Consider the following 22153-nt stretch of genomic DNA (forward strand, 5'->3'; position numbering starts at 1 on the left):
ATGCTCAATGACCTAGAAACAAGACCCGTGCGTTCTTGTCCTCGCATTCCCCGGGGGTCAGTTTTACAGAACTTACTCGGACGCTGGTCTTCACTTTAAGACCCAACTGCTTGATTTCCTTCATTCCACTGTGCTACAGAAGATTATCTGTGCCAAACATGGAGTAGTTCAGTTTACGTAAGATATCAGTTCACGCGGAACAACACAGGTTCATCTGGGATTACACACCTATTCCGTGATTATTCCTTAGTGTGTTTTTTTTAACTTTATGGCGTTTGTGTTTGTCAGTGTGGTTTAAATTTTCTATTGATCTTAACAACGCGTTCTTTTCCCACCCACCCACATAACCCACATAACCCACAGCGACATCACCATTTGAAGTAATATGTCACGGCAATAACCACTGTCTGTAAACACAATCAAGTCACATTTTTTTCGAGAAGTATCGCTTTAACTTCTGCCTACAAACACTGTGGCTCATAAGGTTTGGGGGAGGGGGTCGAGGAAACACTAACTTCACTTCGTGAATATAAACCTGTAGACGAGGGCATCTTCAAATTAGTACGTGGGAAGATGACTTGATGTGATCTCGTTTTGCTGGCTCTAGTTTTCTTAGGTTGGGTGGTAGAAGAAAAACGGGACACCCCATGGGGGGGGGGTGTACGTGCCTTCTGTCTCTCCCTTCCCCCTGCCTCCCCCCCCCCCTCCTCGTGGCTTCACCCCGGCACATCTGCCACCGGCTAGGGGCTTGGCAGCATTCGTCCGTGAAGGGGTTCATCATTCTGATGATTAAAATATGTCCCCAGAATGATTTTATTCTATTGTATATTGAGTCTGTTTGTAATGTTTGCTGAATTAATTGCTTAATTTGCGTATTTAGGTATGGGAATGGGGCCTTACACGTTAAATGGTGCTCCCGCACGTGGCCCACGTGCTCGACAAAAACAAAACGCTGAGCTACATGTATATAAATGTAAAGAATAGGTCTCCACTTAATTATTTCATTTCCGTCGACCCCCCATCCTGAATCCTCCAGCGTGAGTGCTTACTTACTGTACGCGTGCAAGATGAGACGACTGTATGATGAATAAATGATAAGAAATAACTTACATGTAAACAGAGTGTGCTCTTGATCCAGAAATGCTTAATTCAAATCAATACCTTTAATGTTGTCATTTTGTATTTCGGTTTTAATGGATTATGTGCAAAACAAGAACGGCATATTGCAATTGTGTATGTTCATTTATAATGGCTCAAACTGTAACCCGAACAGCTCCAGCATGCATCAAGCGTGGTAGACAAACGACAGATACATTAATACGATACTGTAATAGCTAGAAGAGCTTGAGTAGAGAGAAGTTTACAGCGCGCTCTCAGGGTAAGCTTTTCTTCCTCAATGTTCTTGTCGCTGTTGCTGTTGTTATAATTATTTCATTAGTCTGCTAATTGAGGCTAGAGACGCAGCTCGCAACTGTGAACAAAATTGAAATAATCCATAGGCAGACAGCATTATTTTTGATTGAATTATAAATTCTTTATTACCGTCAATCTATTTACGACTGAGAGCCCAGCCAGTAGCACTCAAATATTACAGTTTTGTTATCAGACTATGAGACAAAGCGGCAAACCTGGACATTTACTGAGGCAGCGTCAAAGACAAGGAAGGTAAGGCACTACACGTTAATTGCGATCGAACAAATGAAAAATTTCGAATGGTAAATAACTGTAAGATCGGATCCAATCAGCCACGTGTAAAAATAAATATTTTCGGCCCTAAACAGCGCCTACGAGAACACTCAGTCTTTTACGTGCTTAAAAAAGGTAGCAAATAAACATTTGTATAAACCCCTCCATATAAATATATAAATTGATAAATAAACAGTCGTTTTTCAATAAGATAGGCGACAAAGCTGTTTGATTTGAGGAGGACGTTTTTAAACCTTGCCTTTACCGCGTGCCAAGTGATCCGTAGATAAGGAAGAACAGAACTTCCTAGAAGGTTGCGAAGTGCTGAGGTATTACGCGGGTACAATCGGCACACCTCCTTGCGTTGGTTTATTCACGTCATTTCAGCACTTAAAGGTGCTCAATCGACACAGGACAGAAACGACAGTAGGGGAGAGCATGAACAAATCATAGTGAATGTGTGAATGCCATTTTATTTTGCATCAATGTTTCTGGTTTCCAATTATTGACTTCGTGTCGTTCTGGCGGGGTATTTTGCACTTGCAAAAAAATTCGTTTACACAACTTGCATGCTTCGATCATTTTGTAAAACATGAATGAAAATGACATTGGATGTGGGTGTGGTATGTGAAAAATGGACATATTCACATGTTATAGATTCTAGACAGTGGACATGAATTCGTATAGAAAGACGGTATAATTAACTGGGTCTGCCGCTAGGAGTGGTGTATTGCGCAAGACAAGCCTATGCCGCACCCTGATCTGTCCCGAGCTATGAGGGCACGTGTCAGTGTGTCAATAAAAACAGGTGCCACCAAGATTTATTTGTTCATGTAAAAGGTAAAAGGAAAAAAAGCAGAAAGCAAATATGCGGGGCAAACAACGTGAAGTGTGCCTTGGGATAATGTGTACTGGGCACGTGCTGGGGAGTTGGTGGGGGGGGGGGGGGGGGGGGAGAGGAGGGGGGCGTCAGCCTATTTGTCAAGCAGATTATATATCTTAAACCACCTCTGTAGTTAGATGGCTGTTAGTTCTGGCTGAGCGTCTAGTTCTGCTTGGAAGGGGGAATAACAACTGGTACAGGTTGTAACAAGATTAGAGTAAGATTATACGTATTTACATAGGCAATGACCACAAGATTACAGAAAGGCTATCTATATTGATTTAGGCAATGATCAGACAGAGGTTTACTATCTTGATAAATCCACAGAATGATATATAGGCCTATCTTGATATATATATATACACTAAGCAAATCAAGCAGAAAGCGCCCCAAGACGTCTTGTCTTACATAACTTAAATTAAAGGGCAACACCATAGGGTTTTCCCGCAAAATGGCTTTTCCCGTTAAAATAAGTAAATATCCGCGTCCTCACGATTCATTCACCTATCCTTCTCTGCACTTGGATTCGACTCTTAATTGAATTTATGAAAATTAATTTAATTTAAAATGATTAGCCAGTCATAAAAGCCAGCAACCATCATCCTACATGCTCCCATATAAATATCAACATCAGGGGCACCCCAAAAATAATTGAAGGGGTTAAATCGTTTTTAAGTTGTATGTTATGTTATATAAGAAGCATTTGGGGGATTTACAAACACACAGTGTACCTTAAAATTATTGACAATTATCTTCTATATTGATTTATCCATTTCTTATTTCTTTAAATCTTATGTAAACAAACAGTAGCATGAGAAGCAGACATACCATGTTAACGTGTAACATTATATGCTGAATAAATGATTTCCATGATTAAATCTGGCGATCTCAAACGGAATAGAGGAAGTACTGCATGTATTGTTCTCGGAAAGCAAGCGCAAAATCGTTAATAGCATTCGTTGATGAATAAAACATGTAGCAAAATGTGTTTTTCTCTGAGATCCCTTTCCCATACTTAGATCGATCTAGCGGGATCAACCCATCTCGTAGGGGTTTCTCACTAAATTGCATTTAGCTTAAGCGGCTCTGATGTACTACTGAAGCTGTTAGGGGGTAATTCACTATTGTTTAGCAGATTCAGTAGGCGTGCCAGACATCTAAGCCACTAAATCTGAGTGCAATATAGCAAGAAACCCATCGCATATGGGTCGATCCTGCTCGATCTATCTAGGTATGGTGAACGACGTCTTAGTGGTAAATTAAAGCGCTCCAGCTAGTCCTTGAAGAGACACGGGTTCTAGTGCCTTTTAAGACCCAATAGACTACCACAATTATCAAATTACACAAAATCCTACGTGATGGTGAACACTAACGCGTTCATTTGGCGAGTACGTGAAGGAAATCCACATTTTGAAAGGCTAAAAAGAATACAATTCACTATGCAGTGCGTTTCTTTGTCCTCAGCAAACTTGACGTCCAGTGAAACCTGAAGCGGTAAAAGACGTTTTCTAAACCAGAACTTATAAGGAAGCTTGGCCATTTCTTGACGGTTCATTGGCTTAACGAAAACAAACACACCTGTATGCAAATGAGTGTACAGAATAAGAATAAGGTTGACGAAATTCACTAACAAACCCGGCCATTGTTGCCTTACGTGTATCAGGACGTGAAGTTTTATATACCCTGCGTAGAAGGTAAGTTTTCAGTGTCCCCTGAAACTCGGTGGCTGTTGTTTGAGTGATATTATTTTAAACACTTTTCTCCCATAAATGTCCTCAATCACCTATTAGGATGCGGCTATAGCCACTCCCCTGAAATGAGTTTTTATGCCAATTCACCTTCTTTTGTTCGTGACCGTTAACATCTGTCAATACAACGAGGTGTATGTATATATAAGAGCAATGAAGTTAAAGAAAACTCGTCAACAGAACCGATCTGGTCCATCATATCAGACCCGAGGCGCGTGTAGTGCGGGAAAAAATCAGGTAAGTCTCGCGGCCACATGTAAGCACGTGTAAGCACGTGTAAGTTGCCCCCCTATGAACACATATTGGAGAATGTTTATAAGTCACAATGCCAGGTGATCATGTCAGGACAGAGGTAAGTTAGGTGGCACATAGATAAATAAATAAATAAATAAATAAATAAATAAAGTGCAAACAAGAAAAGAACCTACTTCGTGCCATGAGTTGTCATTAGCCATTCACAACCAGTTAATCCGCGGACTAACTAGTTCACGGATAAAACATGGAGGGCACTTGACAATGGACCCCCTCCTCTCAGCTACGTCCAAGCAGGCACAAAGCAATTGAATTTCTGCACGCTGAAAAGTGGGTCGCGCCATATTTCATCCGCGGAATAGTTAGTCCGCGGATCAATGGGTTGTGAACACGGCCTTAGTCCCTGGCAAGTGGGTTTTCAGTTTTTATATTCTACTTTAACAAATTTCTACCCCTGACATGTGTACTGTCCTAAAAGTTTAATAACCACTTTGAGATATGCATTCATTATGAGCGCATTCTCAACGAATTAAGCCAGGCTTTACAAAGCCGGTGACCTAAAAATGGCGGACGTACATGAAAGAAAAACCGCCTAATCTTTTAATAGTCTCTCCGCCTCTCACACGCCTCCCCACCTGTCGTCCCTGCGGGGTACAGTAATTAAATCTCGGCTCCGAACATTAATATTTCCGTGAATATCTCTGGTGATATTATCTCCGTAGATAGTCGATTCATTGCTGCTCTACGGGCCAAATTATTCCTTTTTCGTCTCTGTTTTCAAAGATAATAGAACAGAAGAGCTTTTTTCCTTCGATCGCCTTCAGCCGCCATGCTTTCTTCACCACGAGTTTAACTGATGAGCATGCGCACTTAATATTTCTCAGGTAGCTTCCGCATGGCGAACGGAGACGCGATTTAATTACTGTACCCCGCAGGGACGACGTATGGGGAGGCGGAGAGACTATTGAAAGATTAGGCGGTTTTTCTTTCATGTACGTCCGCCATTTTTAGGTCACCGGCTTTGTAAAGCCTGGCTTAATTCGTTGAGAATGCGCTCTTAGACTCGTAATACGATATATAGTTTTATGTTACTTCTCCTATCAATTAAAACCTGCGCGTTTTTTTTTTTTTTTTTTTTGTTCGTATCCAGCTGTAAAGATGTGTCTGCTAAAATGCGTAGGTTTTAGATATGCACTCATTTAAATTCGTAATACCATATATAGTTTTACAGGTATGTTACTCCTACGCGTGTGTCTGCTAAAGTGCGTAGGATTTAGGTCGTTATGAATTGTAATTTCATCGGATTGAATCAGTGTTATATCGTATTATATATTAAGCTACTTTTTTGTGACCTGCTTAATGCAGGGACGGCTCTTAAGAGGGGTTATAAAAGTCGTATGAACTCCGTAACATTCTGTACACTGAAATATCCTGAACTTACATACATGTCCGTACGGTAATGACAGCCAGGACGATCTGTACCCCAGCAAATACGCTTCCCACAGGACAGAGGACGCTTTGACAAAACAATTGTGTGACAATATTTTTTTTTGATAATTCAATTTCCTCGCAGAATTTTGTCACTACACAAATTAAAACCTAATTTACGCCAGTAACAGATTTTCCAAACAAACAATCAAATAAACAGACAAACAAATAAACAGGTAAACAAGTGAAATAAATAGGAAGATATCAGTATATGAAAGTAGGGGAGAAGTCAATGAATTTTGTTAAATCCCAGAAAAACTGGCTTGTGTTATTAGATCTATTTTGTTCGTAATACTGGACGTTATGTTTGTACACACATTGGTGTTACATGTAGTTGTGCCCCAGTGATCAGAACGGTTATAATATATCTGACCCTGATAGGCTTATCTTTATGACTTTTATTTGCTTTTTAAGAATCGTGAAAGAACTTCTTGGAAGAGAAGGTCACAAACCGCCAGCTAAACCTGTGAAATCAAACATGGCTTTAAAATCCACCTTGATCTGCACGGCTCTGTTGGCGTTGGCGAAGTTGGATTTGACGGGGGCTGCGTCGTGCTACCAATCAGAATTGGTAAGTAAATTATCGCTCTCTCTCCCCTTGCTGTCTAACAACCCTAACCCTTCCCCCTCTCTCTCTTTCTCTCTCCACCTCTCTCTCTCTCTCTCTCTCTCTCTCTTTCTCTCTCTCAGATGTATTACAGTTGTGAAACGATGAGTAATTGTGTTCGTAAAATATACATCAAGCAATTGTATTGTAGTTGGGTGGTATATTCGAAGACACTGTTGTTTTATATTTCAGAACATCACTCGACCGTTTTGTACTGCAAACAAAGGTATGTTGCACTACGTCTCTCTCTCTCTCTCTCTCTCTCTCTCTCTCTCAAGGACCTATTGTTGTCGTCGTGTATAATCCGTCCTAATTCACACTGATACTGTATATGTAAATATTGGCGCCTGCACTGTGATGTGACCTGCACGTAGTAATAGTCGTGATTAACTCATTCTGAATCGTAGCTCCGCGTTAATTTTTAATCTCAGTTTGAATCAGAAAATACTCATTCCGTAAAATATGAACTATTTGTCCTCAAGTGCCGTGTTTGTATATCTGATCGATACAAAAGCATGCAGTGTTCACCTCTCTTATAAGGCGTAGTGCGTTTCATTCAACTATAGTGTGACTTAATTATATGCCACCGAATGGGGGGAACCTTTAGTCATCAATGCTTCACGGATTGTTTATTGATAAGATCGATAACCGGTAACATAAACCGGAATAACCATTTCTGTTTCTTCCAATTTCGAATGCAGCTTATTCGCACTCAGTGGATTAAAAGGGTCTTTTGTCTGTGATATTCAGATGTTGATGAAATAATGAATAAGAGAAAGATCAATCTGATTGCAATAAATCTGGTTCCTCTAGCTGTAATATTGTGTAGCAATGGGAAAGCTATGCCGTACATACACCAGGACCGATGTGTCATACATTATTTCATCACAACTGTGAATCATTTTCAAAGTGGTTACATCTATCTAAAACAAACTAACAAAAATGGTAATTCAGTCATTAGAATTAATGGACTACCAGTATTGTGTATCGCTCATAGGTGGTATCAATACTAAAATCGTACTAGGTACAAATGCAATGTAGTTTAAGGGCTTATTCCCAATGTAACCATCGTTCCTGCCAGTATTTCGTGTCCTTTATCGTGCAGCTTCCGTGTGAAGGCAGACGGCAGCGTCCGTGTGAAGGCAGACGGTGATCTACCACATATTGTAGTAATATCGTATATGCATCACATATCACAGTTACATCGCGGTATAAAAGCAACTTTACGCAAGCGAACGTCGAACTGGTGGTGCAATTTTATTAGAATGAAAAGTAACGCTGGGGAAAAATGGACGTATCCGTTGCATGCATGGAACTATAGCATCGGTGCCCGAAGGACAAAATTTGTAATTTTATACTACTACTACTACTACTGCTACTACAATTACTTCTAATACAAATACTACTACATGTACAACTTTAAGTACTACTACTGCTACAACTACAACTACTTATATACTGCTACTACTAGTGGGTATAATGATATTAGTTCGTGTCCCCATTAATTCACCATAAACAAGTCACTTGATTTTTTCCAGTTTCCTGCCAATTTATCTGGGATAACCGTGAATACGTGAGCATCCTGAACCCCGGGCCTCCCAGAGATATGGATGCGACGTGGACCGGTACAGACTCTGACGTCAGCATAACCTGGAAGGTCCCGGATGATGGTGAGTACATATATATGTTTAATACATATGACATACAGTACGCCATGAAAAGTAGCGAATATAGAATATGCAGACTTTATTTTTGATTAAAGCAAATTTAAAACATGTACAGTAACTCAGGTGTAATTTGTGTGTGTTCTTTTCTTTTTCTTTGAGGAGGTGGCGTTGGTGGTTGGTAACGTATAAATGTTTTCAATGTGAATGTTTTAAATATGCAGTTGTATTTACCTTAGATACATGAAATCGATTGCACATACGTAATTGAAACACGTATACTATCATCAATTATATACCGCTGAGGTCCAAACGTATAGACGTATAGACATGTGAATGTATTGAATTAAACAGACACTCACTTGTGTTTTACATTCAGCTTCAGTTCACGGGTTGAATGGGTTCTATGTGGATATAGGCGGGGTGTACTGTGCATACTTCAATCTGACCACAGCCGTCTGGACTAAAGACACAACCAAGGTAAAACTAATCAGGATAGCCAGAGCAGCAAATTAACACCAGGTGTTCAGGGGAGGATTATTATTAAGAATGCGGTGATGGCGATGGCGTTTATGATGTTACCAACTTTATTGATAGTAATAGTAATTTAAGGAATGCATAGTTGGAGCATGCAAGAAATAAAAATGAGCACTTTGCTCCATACGTGAACACCTTCATCGCAGGTAGCTTATAGCATTAAAAGGGAAGTTAAAAGGGAGTTAGGGGACCGAAGAGGGGTTTCAAAACCGACCTTTGTCTTAAAATAAGATCTAAAAAAAATCATATGGGCTTTATAAGACCTGTTATATAAGCAAATCGTCAAAATTTGCTTATTTTTCCAGATTGTCTTTCAACACACAGTGAGAATTACACATGGCATGGCGCCCTTTGGTAACACAGTGATCATAGATGTATGCAGTCTACCACGTCGTACTACAGAACCGTATAATTGCGAAATGAAACACATGCAACTGACCTCCTCCACGCCCTCGGGTATGTTTTATATCATAATCTTTGAACTACATGTGCGGGCCATTGTATCATGCTTGCCAGCACTGCATGGCGTTTGTTTTGACTAGACGAAAAAAAAACCCGCCAGCGAGGCGCATAAAGAATCGGCACCTGGACAGTGTAGTTTAAATTAAATGCTGTTTCAAGATTTATCTTCTGTTTATTTGATTTGAGCCCTTTAATACAGTAGTTAGTTTATATGATCTTTTGAAAACGCCCTTAATTCGTACTCTCTTAGTCTGTACTCTCTTTATTTTAAACTGTCATATAAATTTATGTAGCGACCACTACTCCAGCCGACTGGACCACGGAGATTTCCATTCGGACTCTGCAATGCAAGGAACAGGTGCTGGTCAGTTTCCAATTGGCTCCTGAAGAATTTAATTTTTTGAAATATACCGTTACACTGTGGAATACCACCAATAGGCCCTTGGAAGAAATGACCGTTTTCACAGTGAGTACCTGTATATGATAACTAACCTTGTTTTTTATACAGGTAATTTGCACACCATTTAACCTTATACAGTAGTTAGTTTTTCTGACAGTAAAGCAAACTTCCACGGTCACAAGTGCCCCGTGTTTGTATAACCTGTCGAACTAAACCTATCTGACGACTAGATAAGTAAGTAACTGACAAATCTCCTGATCACTAAAACGATCTCAGAATTGATTAATTTTTATAGGATCAATTAATCGATCAAACAATCAATTTAATATATGATAACCTGATTTTTCATAACAGTAAGGTATTAATTTATTTGTGTATTTTTGAAGCAATGGTTCACGTTTTTGTCATACTTTTAATTAATACCATCTGACCTGACTTAAGTGTAACTCCTCCCTGCTACCCTGAAAGCATTACCGAGTTTCAACATTAATCAATTAACCAACCAATCAATCAAGTAATGGTATTTCTTTTTCACTGCTAGCCCAACAACAGCACAATGTTCGAGAATGTTGGAGCTGGGGAGTTCACACTCGTGGTAAGACAGCACACACTGATAGTATAATGATAAGTTAATTAAGCACTAAATGTATTTGTCGCTGGCCCAGTGCCAATCCAAGCATATTCTAAATCCACTAATCCCAATATGGCATAATGCATTAATTGTTACAAGCAGCACAACTTCATATATTAACTAATTTACAGGTTAGAAGAAAGGAACGTCTGGTGCTTAGAAAGGATAAAAAGGCAGCATTTTTAAATGTTTTTCAGAAAAAAATAAACTACAAGAACTTAAAAAGAAAAACTCTGGCACCGTGTTTGGAGTGAATGAATGGGAGTTAAAATTGACATTTGACACGTACCTGTGCCAACGTACAATAAGATATCTGTAATCTAAAACCCAATCCATACTCACTGCATATACAACGTTGTATACCTCGCTCTCACATTTACTTAAATACTGCTTTAAGTAAGGCAAGGACTTCTTTGTGAATTTTTTTGTTCAACTGCTTTTTTTGTTTTTCCATAGGTTGAGCCAAAAGATGTTAGCATCCATAAATTGCCCGGCTCATGTGTCTGCAAAACTAAAAATGGAGACTGCAGAAATCTTTGCGCAAGGTCGCATAGAAAATTTACTCAGAGAAGTAAGTCCACGCATTCTTGATGATTCAACAGAGTGGAGAAGGAATTACTTCAATCAGTTTGTACTAGTTACAGCTACTCGTCGTCCATAGACTACCAGGGTATGCGACGTACAAGAGCGTAATTATATCGAGGCGCAGCCGACAAATAATTTGCTCTTGTATGGGTGCACTCCCAGAGATTTAAATCGATCCAGAAATTAAGATTTAGATCGACCTAACTCCCTGGGGGTTCACGCTAAACTGCAGTCAGCTAAGCGCGCACCATAGTTAATTACCCCCTTACAGCTTTTTGTAGGCGGGACAGACACTAAAGCCGGCTAAGCTGACAGTAATCTAGTAAGACTCCCCACAGGGATAGATCGATCTAAAATCTATGGGAATGGGGTCTATGTCGCATATAGTGGACGACGAGTAGTTTTAATTGACTTATACCATGACTGGCGGCTTGAACAACAGGATGAACGCACCGAAGCGTATGAAAATACACCTGTATGCGAAATACAAGTGCAATTATCCTCTCGTTCGAAGCGCCAATCGTGGTATAAGCCTCATTTCAGGTGGTGGGAAAGTCGGCCACCTCTTCACTTAAGGCCACACTTTTTTATTTTTATGGATGACATCCTCTGGGGACCCCAAAATCGGTGCGAGCGGGCGAAAAAAAAAAAAACAGTCCAAAAAAAAAAATTGCTTAAGAAAAGTTATGTTTTCAGTACACAGCTGGAAACACTAATTTACCACAGAAACACGTATCAAACCAACAACATGTCTTTATCCATGCTCTCAAAATATTAAAGCATTGTGAATAGGGCCTACTTCGTAGAAAGGTAAAAAGTCATGAATATATATATGCTGCATATTACCAAATCTATTTAAGGTTATTTCATGCATTCTGTTGGTATAGCAATCAATAAAACAAATATCAAATAAACAGCGTGTCTTTATTTGTACTCTCAAAAAATTAAAGCATTGTGAACACTTCTCAGAATTGTTAAAAAATGAAGCAAAGATAGGCCTATGCTTCCTACTACCAAATCTAAAAAAGGTAATTTCGGTCGATGCCATTTTGTCTACTTCGACTCACACGTAGCAGCCAACTATCGGGTGGCCTGTCCGACCTTCAGTCCACCAAATACCACGACGCTCTTGTCGACCCTTTTTTCGCTACAAAAAAAAACCCTGGTAAGCCTATGTGCTGCTTTGGACAGAATGTCACTGAAATTTTCCGGGCGATGATCGCTGGTCGCGGCCAGCCTTTCGTATAATTGTAAAAAGGGGATATCTCCATGTCCAATATCAATGGCAAACCAATCCAAAACGACGGCCCCGTTCTCTTTATGACTTTAATTGTCGTGTATTTTGAAATTAATGCTAGAGATGAATTTGACGGCAAAGCGGCCATATTTCCACGTGGTGATAATACTCATGCGCAGAAAGCTCATTTTCCGCACTCGGAACTACTCGGATGTCTCCGCAGTCGACAATGACAGCATGGAGCTTGGATTGCCGAGGATTGCCGATTGCATTTTCCGGCAAATTCAATAACGACGTTTGCGACAACCGACTTCCTTGGGGGGGGGGGTGATTTTTTTTTTTTTTTTTTTTTTGGAGAACGGACGAAAATCGGTGCGCGCGCAGGATGTCATCCATAAAATTAAAAAAGTGTGGCCTAAGTTTCCAAAAGATACTTGAGGATTAAGTTATGAAAACGGGAGATAACGCCGCACATGTACATGTATGTAGACTCATAAACGCACTGCCCATAGTTAAATTGTAGGCCTAGTATAGTAGTTTCCAAAATATTATTCTCAAGGTGGGATACAGGCACCCTGAGCTTCAGAGCTAACTTGACACTAACCTCTTCACTGTAGCCTATCTTCATCGTGTCAAGTAACTTGACACGATGGAGATAGGCTACAGTGAAAAGGTTAGTGTCAAGTTAGCTCTGAAGCTCAGGGTGGATACAGGGCAAGGGGCTGTGTTCTTAGTTCGTTTACTGTGCTGTCTGTATATTGATATCGACAGAAGAAACATTATGACTTGTTATATTAGTCCAAATAGCTATTCCGATATACACGCCATCGACTACCAAAAAAGTATATGTGCAAATGTGTTGAGGGATGTGCGCTCTTAATTTTTTTTTCTACGTTCTTCTTTAAAATCAACGAAAACCGATGTATCATTGATTATGTTTGCTAATGATGCGAGATTTCAGTCTTTGGTGGATATTTTGCTATGTATAATCAAGTTGCAACGATGTGATATTTGTTACTAAAGTTGAGGCTGTAAGAGGTTCAAAGTCCAGGTGCTCCTGTCCCGTTCATGCACATTACAGTACTTATCTCAGATAATGTTCCTTCCAGCCTGCGAAGCTTCAACAACTGCTCCCCCTATCGGTCCACCAGGCAGGCAAGTGGCCACGACGACAGAAGACACTATACAGGACCCCCTCACGTCTGCTTTTCCAATAGGCGTGACGATTGCAGCTTTTACCGGAAGTGTTTGTAGCCTCGCTTTCATAATAGCAGCAACTGTTTGCTTGATCAGGAAAAACAAATGTAAATTTAGTAAGTCTTGCTTTTATCTTTAACGCATTTAAAGATTATCTGAACCTGTTTACTAGCTTACACATGTGCAAGGAACTGAACAATTTTGTCTACAACAGATGCTAGAAATATCCACTTACCTTAAAATGAGTTCTTCCTAACGATTTCTCTCCGCGGTGCTACTACATTGTACATTGCACTAGCCCTTGTCAGTAGGTAATTAAATTTATCCAAAATGTCACAAAAAGCCGAACCAGACTGATGAACATAAAGTGGGGTTTTTAAATAGCACCACAGACTAGCAAAGCACATATTTTGGGGAAGATGGTGTTCTTTTCCTTCTTCCAGTTTCAATGAAAATGTCCCGCTACGACGAGAACGTTAGACTGGACCAAGATGGACTCCAATTCCTTGGCAGAAAAGGTATTTCTGGGGTGTTATAGATACTTTTCTAAGTATTCCGATCAATAGGGCTTGGTCTATACTTCATGTTATTAAATACAGTGCTATACATGTTCTGCTTTTCAATACCCTATCTCGCACTAGGCCTTATGACCTATGATGGGACATTGTGGGGAGTTTATTTACGGAGATTGTATTTTCTTTTTTAAATTCAAGTACTAAAGTTTGTAATTTATAGAAGTGTTACAATTTTTTTTTTTTTGAAAAGAGTTTCTCCCATTGGAAATTCTCTAGAAAACTAGCTAGTTAGATTTTTTTCTGAATTTACAGAATTGACAACGTCCAGTTGCGCCAGCCGCCAAAGGACAGTTCTTGTTCTTTTCTCCCATGAGCACCCGCGCCACACTACAGTGGTGCTTAACTTTGCCAGCGTCCTAAAAGAAATGTTTAACTTTGACATTACTGTTGATATGTGGTCAACACAAGATATCGCCGCCATTGGAAAAATTGAATGGCTGACTAAAAATATCGAACGCGCCCACAGTATCATCGTTGTCTGTTCCGTGGACGCTAACAGAGTTTCCAGAGCGCAACAGGAAAAGAAAAGCTTCAGTAGGCCTATACCATGCCAGCATGACCCATACGGCGATATGTTCACCCTGGCGCTTAGCATGATACGGCGTCGAGGTCTAAAGGACGAGATTTACAAAAAGACCGTCTGCACTCGTTTTCATTACACTCCAGAGTTTTCTTTACTTGATGGGTGTCATACTTTTTGTCTCTTGAACGACCTCAAGGGCGTGTTGGAGTTTATACAAAGCGGATCACAAAAAATAGAATGTGCTTTAAGTGAAGCATCTCCTGAAACTGTTCGCGCTTGGCAGCGTCTCAATGAATCTATTGAGGAAGCAGATCGTTATTTTAGAGGAAATACAAAATGGTGGAGTGATATGTTTGGACTGCGCATGTCCCAGTGTCCCGAACACGACCTGGAAATGGCCGAGGAGTCGTACGATAGCGGTATTGTATGTAATGGTGACATAGGCAGGATTGTAAGGTTGCAGTCCTGTGGTAAAAGCGGCACTCACATGCAAGTCTTTCCAAGTGAAAACAATGGCTTTACAGCATCAACGCTTCAACAACACACTCAGCTTTTGGCGAATGGATGTCGTTTTCCGGTTTTAAAACCGCCTCGTGATGTCGATAACCTCAGCAAAACGTTCAGCCAAACTGCTCGAGAAATAAACGCCGACTGCGAAGGAGATTTTGATTTGTCAGGAGACGAGATATCTGATATGCAGGAACCCTGGCTTACCAAAGAAATCGAAGACAATTTTTCACTGCAAAGTGGAGAACAAATCTCACTTTGAGTGCCTAGGGGTGGGGGGGTGGTGGGGGGGTGGGGGGGGGGGGAACATTGACACCTTATTTCGCTGTGCAACAAAATCAGACATGAACAGAACTCTTGCTAGAAGGTTCAAAATATTGCTGAAAAAAAGAGGTGCCTATCTCGAGGGCCCCGTCTACTGTATACCTTTATGTACTGTTTCTATTAATTTCATAGTGCTTTAGATGCTGTGTTTCTTTACATCTTAGTATTCTACAAAGTTTTTTTTACCAAAGAGTTTATGTACATTGTACTATAGATCTGTGTCATGTTTCCAAAATCTTCATGTAGCATTTAGTTGTCCTTGACATATTTTAGTCAGTGGCCCAAGAAGTTCTCCATATTTACTACAGAAGGGCCCCAGGGAAGAATCTTCTCGATGAAACTTTTGGATAAAATTATATGTTTTTTACATTGTATTCGTGTGCTAACCAATTTTCTATTTTAAGTTCACCTTGTGTTAAACGCGAATAAGTTTGAATGGCTATAATCCGCCTATCGCTTTGTTTTTACAATTTTATTTTAATAGGTAGGCTTTTAATAGGCTTGAATAGGTAAAAATCATGAAAATGTGTACGGAAATCGCAAAGCACACTAAGTGAGAAAACGGACGTTTTGGCCATGAAACCAGACTGGTACGGAATAGTTGTCCTTAAGATGAACTTCTAAACCAGACACCGTGAGCGTTTGCTTTAGTAGAGATACCCTGTAGCTACATCGTTTTAATTAAAATACTGTTGTTTTTATTAATCAAGAGTACAAAGGCAGCACAAGTCGTAGTTAATTGTGTCAAATTAAGTATGTTGTGTAGTTCGTAGAACTGATCATTTGCCGAGGCTCTAATTCATTCATACTAACTAACCGTGACCAAAATTGAAAATACTTCTTATTGAGCACAAGTACTCACATGTATGAATATATTATGTCAGATATGCCTATTTAGACCAAATTATTCTTTAAAAAGTTGAAAAGTTGTTCAGATCTATTCAGATGTCTTTTGCCGCCACAGAGTTTTAGAAAGTAAATAAAAAAAATCTTGTTCTGCTTTTGGTAGAAGCGTCAACAAAAGTCGTTACGTTGTTATGAAAGAATCGTCTCTCCTATATCCGTAAACTGATGGGTGATATTAGGCAAATCTAACATTACAACTGATGACGTCTATACAATATATTATGTTGTGGATAAATACGTCTCTCATATTTTTGTGTTTTTTTATTTTTAAGTATTGTCCCGTGTGATTTTGGTTTTAGTTGTTTTCACTGTAAGACCTCTCGCGACGTTTCGGCTATTATTCTTAAAAGCGAATAACATACCGAAATTAAAAGAACAAGCTAGAAATGCATCAACATATATACAAAAATCTTTAAAAATAGCGGCAAGGTTATTAGCTCAGATAAAATTTCAGTTTGTGAAATGTGTATGAAGAGTTCAATATGCATGTCAAGCCAGTAATTATGCCAAACCATTGCCACTAAACCCATTCAAATGCCGCCATAATGTTTCGAATAATTTAATTTGAAGAGATATACCACAGAGTTTCGTAACATTATTTCTAGAAAATTGATCTTTGAACAGACACGTGCGGAGTCCGAGAGACCATCAGGAATCAGCGGCATCGCTTCTGAACTGTGGTCAGCCATATTTTGTGGAGAAATCCAGTAATAAATTATTATTCACAACCAATCGGTGGTTTCCATGGCAACGATATCGGATGAGAACCAGGCAGCAACCAAATCCTTTTTGGAGGCTAGCCAAACAGGATGCAATTAAATATAGTAAATATGGTAGATGTCATTTCGCGGTTTTTCTAATGACACAATAGTGTATGAAATTGTTTAAGTCCTGTTCAGGGTCACCTTGCGGTGTCCTGTCTGTTATATTACAGCAGTTCAGCACGGAGGATTTTCAGTTCAGTTTTTGACTACAAAGGTAGGCGTGTGTGTGTGTGTGTGTGTGTGCAAGACATTCTTAATGTTTAACTAAGGTGACGGTAAATTACCCTTATTTTTCGAGTCCTGTCGGAGACATTCCTCCGTGTTTGTCATCTACAGCACGCGTTATACGACAGATGCCATGCCTCAAAACCCAGGGTTATGGTACGATAAAATAAAAACTTAATTTGTACTAGGATCAGCCGCAGAGATGACCGGTATCAGTGTTGTCATGGTGATTGGGGTAGCGACATTTACCCTCCTTCACGGCTGTGACAACACTACTGCAGTCTCTGTTGAAGATGATGTCAAGACATTGAAAGACAAAGTTGCCGCCTTGGAGTTTCAGGTTCGGCAGCTGCTTGGAGGGAATCTAATGCAGGGTGAGTGAAAAACTATAACCAATGGGCGTACCTGTAAGACCTTTATGGAGCGAAGGAAATCACTTTTCTAAAGATATCCTCTTTAGGGATATGTGCCACCCAAAACTGCTGAGAAAAGTATAAGCTCTAAAAGTTCCTTGCAAGTTCTAGATTTTCCAGTCACAATGGCATTTATCAGCCTCTATTTCGAGGGGAACGATGGAGAGATCTGTGAAGAGTGATTGTTTGTATGAATATTTTAGATATATATATATAGGGGGCCTATATTTGTATTAACCTAGCACGTCGTTCATGTTCTGATTGGTTCCGGGACGGGTTCGTGACAAATGGAAACTATCTGATCGACCCTGACGGTCTCCGTGGCGTCTCGGATTTCTTGGTCTGGTGTGACATGACAGTGGTGCCACCTATCGCCGTCATCCATCATGACAAGGAAAACAGAACCTTGGTAACCGGGTTTGAAGGCAAAGGCGCATACAGTTGTAAGTCATTTGAATCCTAATTAGAAAGAAAGATGTTTATGTTTCCAACGTTCCAACCAAGTTCAAGGCTTCTTTATTTCTCTATATGGAATAATAATAATAATAATAATAATATATTATATAGCCGTGTTTTGAAAGTCTGTATGCCATTGCTTTATGTCATATTTATGTTGTCAAGATGACGTGTCATACGCCAGTAGCAGTCAGCGAATCCGGGCACTGATGGCCAGATCTGGACCCTGTCACCAACAGCTGAAGTACGAATGTCGGGGCGCGATCATTGAAACTTCATTGAACGGCAGCAGAACGTATTCTTATTGGATAGCTAACGGACAGGAAGTGACGTCATACTGGCCCGGAGGGAATGCGCAGTTGGGTGGATGTGCATGTTACCAGACCAAAAGTTGCGCAGGAGGTACCGTAGATATTTGAACTTTTTTCTTTCACGACAAAAAAGCAGTTTTATATTCACATAAGCATGTTATAAATCAGGGGCGGATCCAAGATTATCTGAAAAGGTGGGGGGGGGGGGGGGGGGCGCCGATGCGAAGCCTCCCCCCCCCCGGTTTAGAGTGAAGTGACTCTAGTGACTGAAGTGACTAGAGTGACTCAAATTTGTCATCATTTTATAATAATTTTATTCGTGTATGGTAATGAGCTGTTGTTAATTTAACAATTTTTGCGGTTTGTTGTTTACAGGAAAGAAGTGTAACTGTGACATGAATGATCTAGTCTGGAGAGAAGACAGCGGCCTGGTGACAGACAAGGACGTTCTTCCTATCACCGGGTTGAGAATTGGTGACACAGGTGACGCTGGAGAGAAAGCCTACCCCACCCTGGGACCGTTGATGTGTGAGAACTGATTGCCGGACTGAACCTTGCATCTGTATTTTACTTGACATTATAGGTTATATATTCGGTAAAGTCCATTTAAAATCATATGCTAAACGAGTTTATCTATAAGCAGAAACTTCTCTTCTGGTCGCTGGAACAACTGGGAATGGTCTTACAATCTATTTTTGTTTCAGCGTAGAAAACGGTTTTGCTTCCTCTCTCTGGATGGCCTTGGCATAGGCCGTATTTACTTTGCAATATGATTTCTCTGAAAAACTACGAATGCACAACACAACACTTTTATTCTTGCTGATAAACCTCTGAATATACGCTGTATGAATACAGAACAATAAACACTGTATTTAGCATGCATTTCTTAAAAATTGGTAAGTTGTCCTTTTTTATTGAGATGCAAATGCACTCCAAACTTAGGAACTGCCTAAATGATCGAAGCAAAAGAAGTATGTATGACTTTTGTGGTAATTTATGAAGTAGTTTATTTGGTACAAACAGCCATTTCGTAGGAAGTGGGAAGCTGTCGGCTCTCCACGGATTTTAGCAGCCGTCTCGAGTGACTTCACTGCCAAGGTGACTGTAATCAAACCGCTTTTGTCTAAATGTGTGTGTGTGTGTGTGTGTGTGTGTGTGTGTGTGTGTGGATGGGGGGGGGGGGGTAATTTCTACTGGAAAAGAGGAGGATTGTCTAAATAGAGGAGAACTTCTACTCTTAAAAATACGCCATTACTTTTGTCAGGTTTCTATTAGAGAGTTTTGGCAAGGCCTTCCGTACGACGTATAACGTGCGACGTCATCACTTTGTGCGTAGTTTTTCTCAAGGACAAGTCATAAGTCATACGGCACTACGTATGAATCGGTGATTACACGTAGGTAAGAAACGTATCGAATTTAATAGATTTACGCTTATTTCTTTCAAGTTTAACACACTGCAGAGGAATATATAGGGTGTTAAGATTCCACTGAATCACTTTTAGACGCTGTCGGTAGAAATACTCTGTGAAAACAGCTGGAAAAACAGCCAGTCAATCAGTCGTCCGTAGTAGTATCAAATTCAATTTAAGTTGATTTTTTTCATAAACAACAGGATCTGCGGCATCAATTGACGTAAATAACACATTCCATTCAACATCTTAATTATTCATCTATCTAAAAAGAATCCAAATATTATAATATTTATATATAATATAAATAAAAATAATATTAAAAAAAAAAAAAACGCATACGGAGTGAGACCTGCCAAAACCACTGCTAGCTTTCTTGCGTACGTAAAACGTATTATTACGTATTGAACTATACGTTACACGTCATACGGAAGGCCTTGCCAAAACTCTCTAATGATAGAAAATCCCCCACGTTAGCCTCGGTTTTACATTGCTACGTTCAAGCCCGGTATGAATATGTCTTACCTACCAGTATAATTACATGGCTTTAAAACATAGGAAATAACAAGCATGACTACTGCAATTCTTGGAAAACATGTCGGTTTTCGGAACTAACATAATGCAAAGTAACTTTAACATGGTATTTTAACTACAGGAAATCAATTGCGTAACAATATCAGTGTTTGTTTGCGTTGTCACGTCAACGCCCAGTATTTTACCTAATAACATAGATTTAAACCCCGCATATTCTTGGTAGATCTTGGAATAACATCTAAAAACTACAATAACGCAAAGTAACTTTGTTCAAAATGAATATCATTTTCCTATTGCCTCTCTGTTATAAACACGCAAATAAAGAATACGTATACAGTATATATATAGAGCTATGTGTTCATAGCAAACGATTATAGCTTCGGTAGCACGTGTTTTCAAAGGTCCATCAATTCCCACCGGAAGTGAAGCGAGATGTTGTCATCATGCGTGGTGTACATGGTAGTAATCTCTGCTGTCGCCGTCCAGTCCTTTACCTTCAGCGCAGGCAAAGGAGGTGGCAGTCAACACAAAGACTATCCTGTCAATGAGGTATATTCAAGATCAAACTAGTTTAGCACGGCTTTTAATGCTACAGCCTAGGGATTGCCATATCACTCCAATTTTAAAGCAATTACACTGGCTACCAGTTAGGGACTCCTCAAAATCCGCCACTGTGATGTTAAAAAGATATACACGTTAACACTTCCAAAACCTTTTTGTGTTCGCTGTGATGTGGTTCAAGCCTACTGACAGCAGATATACGGCGCCAAAGTTCACCCCTTGCGGCAATCAATGCTATATTTGGCCATTTTAAATACTCGGTTTTCAGTTAACGATTTCGTTATTGTGTACAAAACTACTTTAATACATGTTACTTTTTTTCTTTAATACAGACTGATATTGACAACTTGCCTAAATTTTGGACCCGCAAGATGCGCTACTTTTTCAACTTACTAGATGACGACCTGGACGGCGTGCTAACGCAACATGAATTTCTGGGTATAATTCCCAACAGAATGGATCAATACTTTAGTAGAAACGAAGCGTCCGTTTTTAAAGCCATATGGCATTCAACTTGGGACTTTTTTTCGTCACCCGAGAAAAGAATGACAATCTTACCGTGGAGGATGTGATAAAAATGCAGTCCAGATACCTCACCGTGCCTCACTTTCCAGAACACGGCGAGGCCTGGTTTCAAGAAGTGTTTAAACTGGTCCTCTCTCACGGGAACCAACTGATTGACTTGTCAGACTACACTGCTTTTCTGCAAAGCTTCGGCGTGGACCCAGAGACGGCTCCAAAATCCTTCAACATCTTTGACAGCGATGATGATGGCTACTTGGATGAGAAGGAATACGTAAAAAACGGTTTGGGTTATTTTGCTGATGCAAAGCAGTCCTCAGGGAGGTATCTTTGGGGATCCTTTCCGCCAAAGAAGGTTGCATAACTCAAGTGTCATATCTTTAAGTTATTGCAGCAGTTTTGGAATGAGAAGTGATTTTGTGCTGGCATTTGGTGGGATAAGGATACCTGAACCTTAACATTTTATTCAGTAATAAAAATAATAATTCCGAGAAGATTCAAATTTCATGCAAATTTTGTGAGAAAGTCTATAAGATACACTGACATTAAACTGTTTTGGTCTTATACGTAAAGCTTTCACTTGAACTGAATTCTTTATTTTTGACAATGAATTAATCAGTAGCTGCATGGCCACTTTCACAACCAGTTGATCTACAGACTAAGAACCCATTCAGAACATAACATCCGATGATCTACTGATCCACGGATCAATTATGGCAGACCCTACATGAAAGAAGAGCCGGCGT

The 22153-nt window shown here is 39.9% G+C and overlaps 2 protein-coding genes across 5 annotated transcripts; both read left to right on the forward strand.

The window, feature by feature from the left end:
• Positions 1 to 1149: 1149 nt before the first annotated feature.
• Positions 1150 to 15357, forward strand: LOC106161441 (interleukin cytokine receptor-related protein 1). Of its 4 annotated transcripts, none has more exons than XM_086996909.1 (12): positions 1150 to 1378; positions 6472 to 6628; positions 6857 to 6890; positions 8203 to 8334; positions 8708 to 8808; positions 9171 to 9321; positions 9621 to 9793; positions 10269 to 10322; positions 10815 to 10929; positions 13290 to 13493; positions 13821 to 13895; positions 14205 to 15357. In XM_086996909.1, exons 2-12 carry the CDS (start codon positions 6536 to 6538, stop codon positions 15242 to 15244), a joined length of 2172 nt encoding a protein of 723 aa, XP_086853035.1. In that variant the 5' UTR covers positions 1150 to 1378; positions 6472 to 6535; the 3' UTR covers positions 15245 to 15357. The 4 variants fall into 4 exon arrangements, with proteins under 4 accessions (XP_086853035.1, XP_086853032.1, XP_086853034.1 ...); XM_086996906.1 differs by lacking the exon at positions 1150 to 1378 and adding an exon at positions 1477 to 1665; XM_086996908.1 differs by lacking the exon at positions 1150 to 1378 and adding an exon at positions 4143 to 4263.
• Positions 15358 to 17037: 1680 nt separating this feature from the next.
• On the forward strand, positions 17038 to 19274 carry LOC106161439 (contactin-associated protein-like 2). The gene is made up of 5 exons (XM_086996911.1): positions 17038 to 17190; positions 17390 to 17575; positions 17857 to 18057; positions 18236 to 18472; positions 18757 to 19274. Exons 2-5 carry the CDS (start codon positions 17404 to 17406, stop codon positions 18918 to 18920), a joined length of 774 nt encoding a protein of 257 aa, XP_086853037.1. The 5' UTR covers positions 17038 to 17190; positions 17390 to 17403; the 3' UTR covers positions 18921 to 19274.
• The last annotated feature ends 2879 nt before the right edge of the window (positions 19275 to 22153 follow it).

This window comes from Lingula anatina, chromosome 10, assembly GCF_051362555.1.
Source record: "Lingula anatina isolate TDL-2025a chromosome 10, LinAna3.0, whole genome shotgun sequence".
In the NCBI taxonomy this organism is placed as follows: domain Eukaryota; kingdom Metazoa; phylum Brachiopoda; class Lingulata; order Lingulida; family Lingulidae; genus Lingula; species Lingula anatina.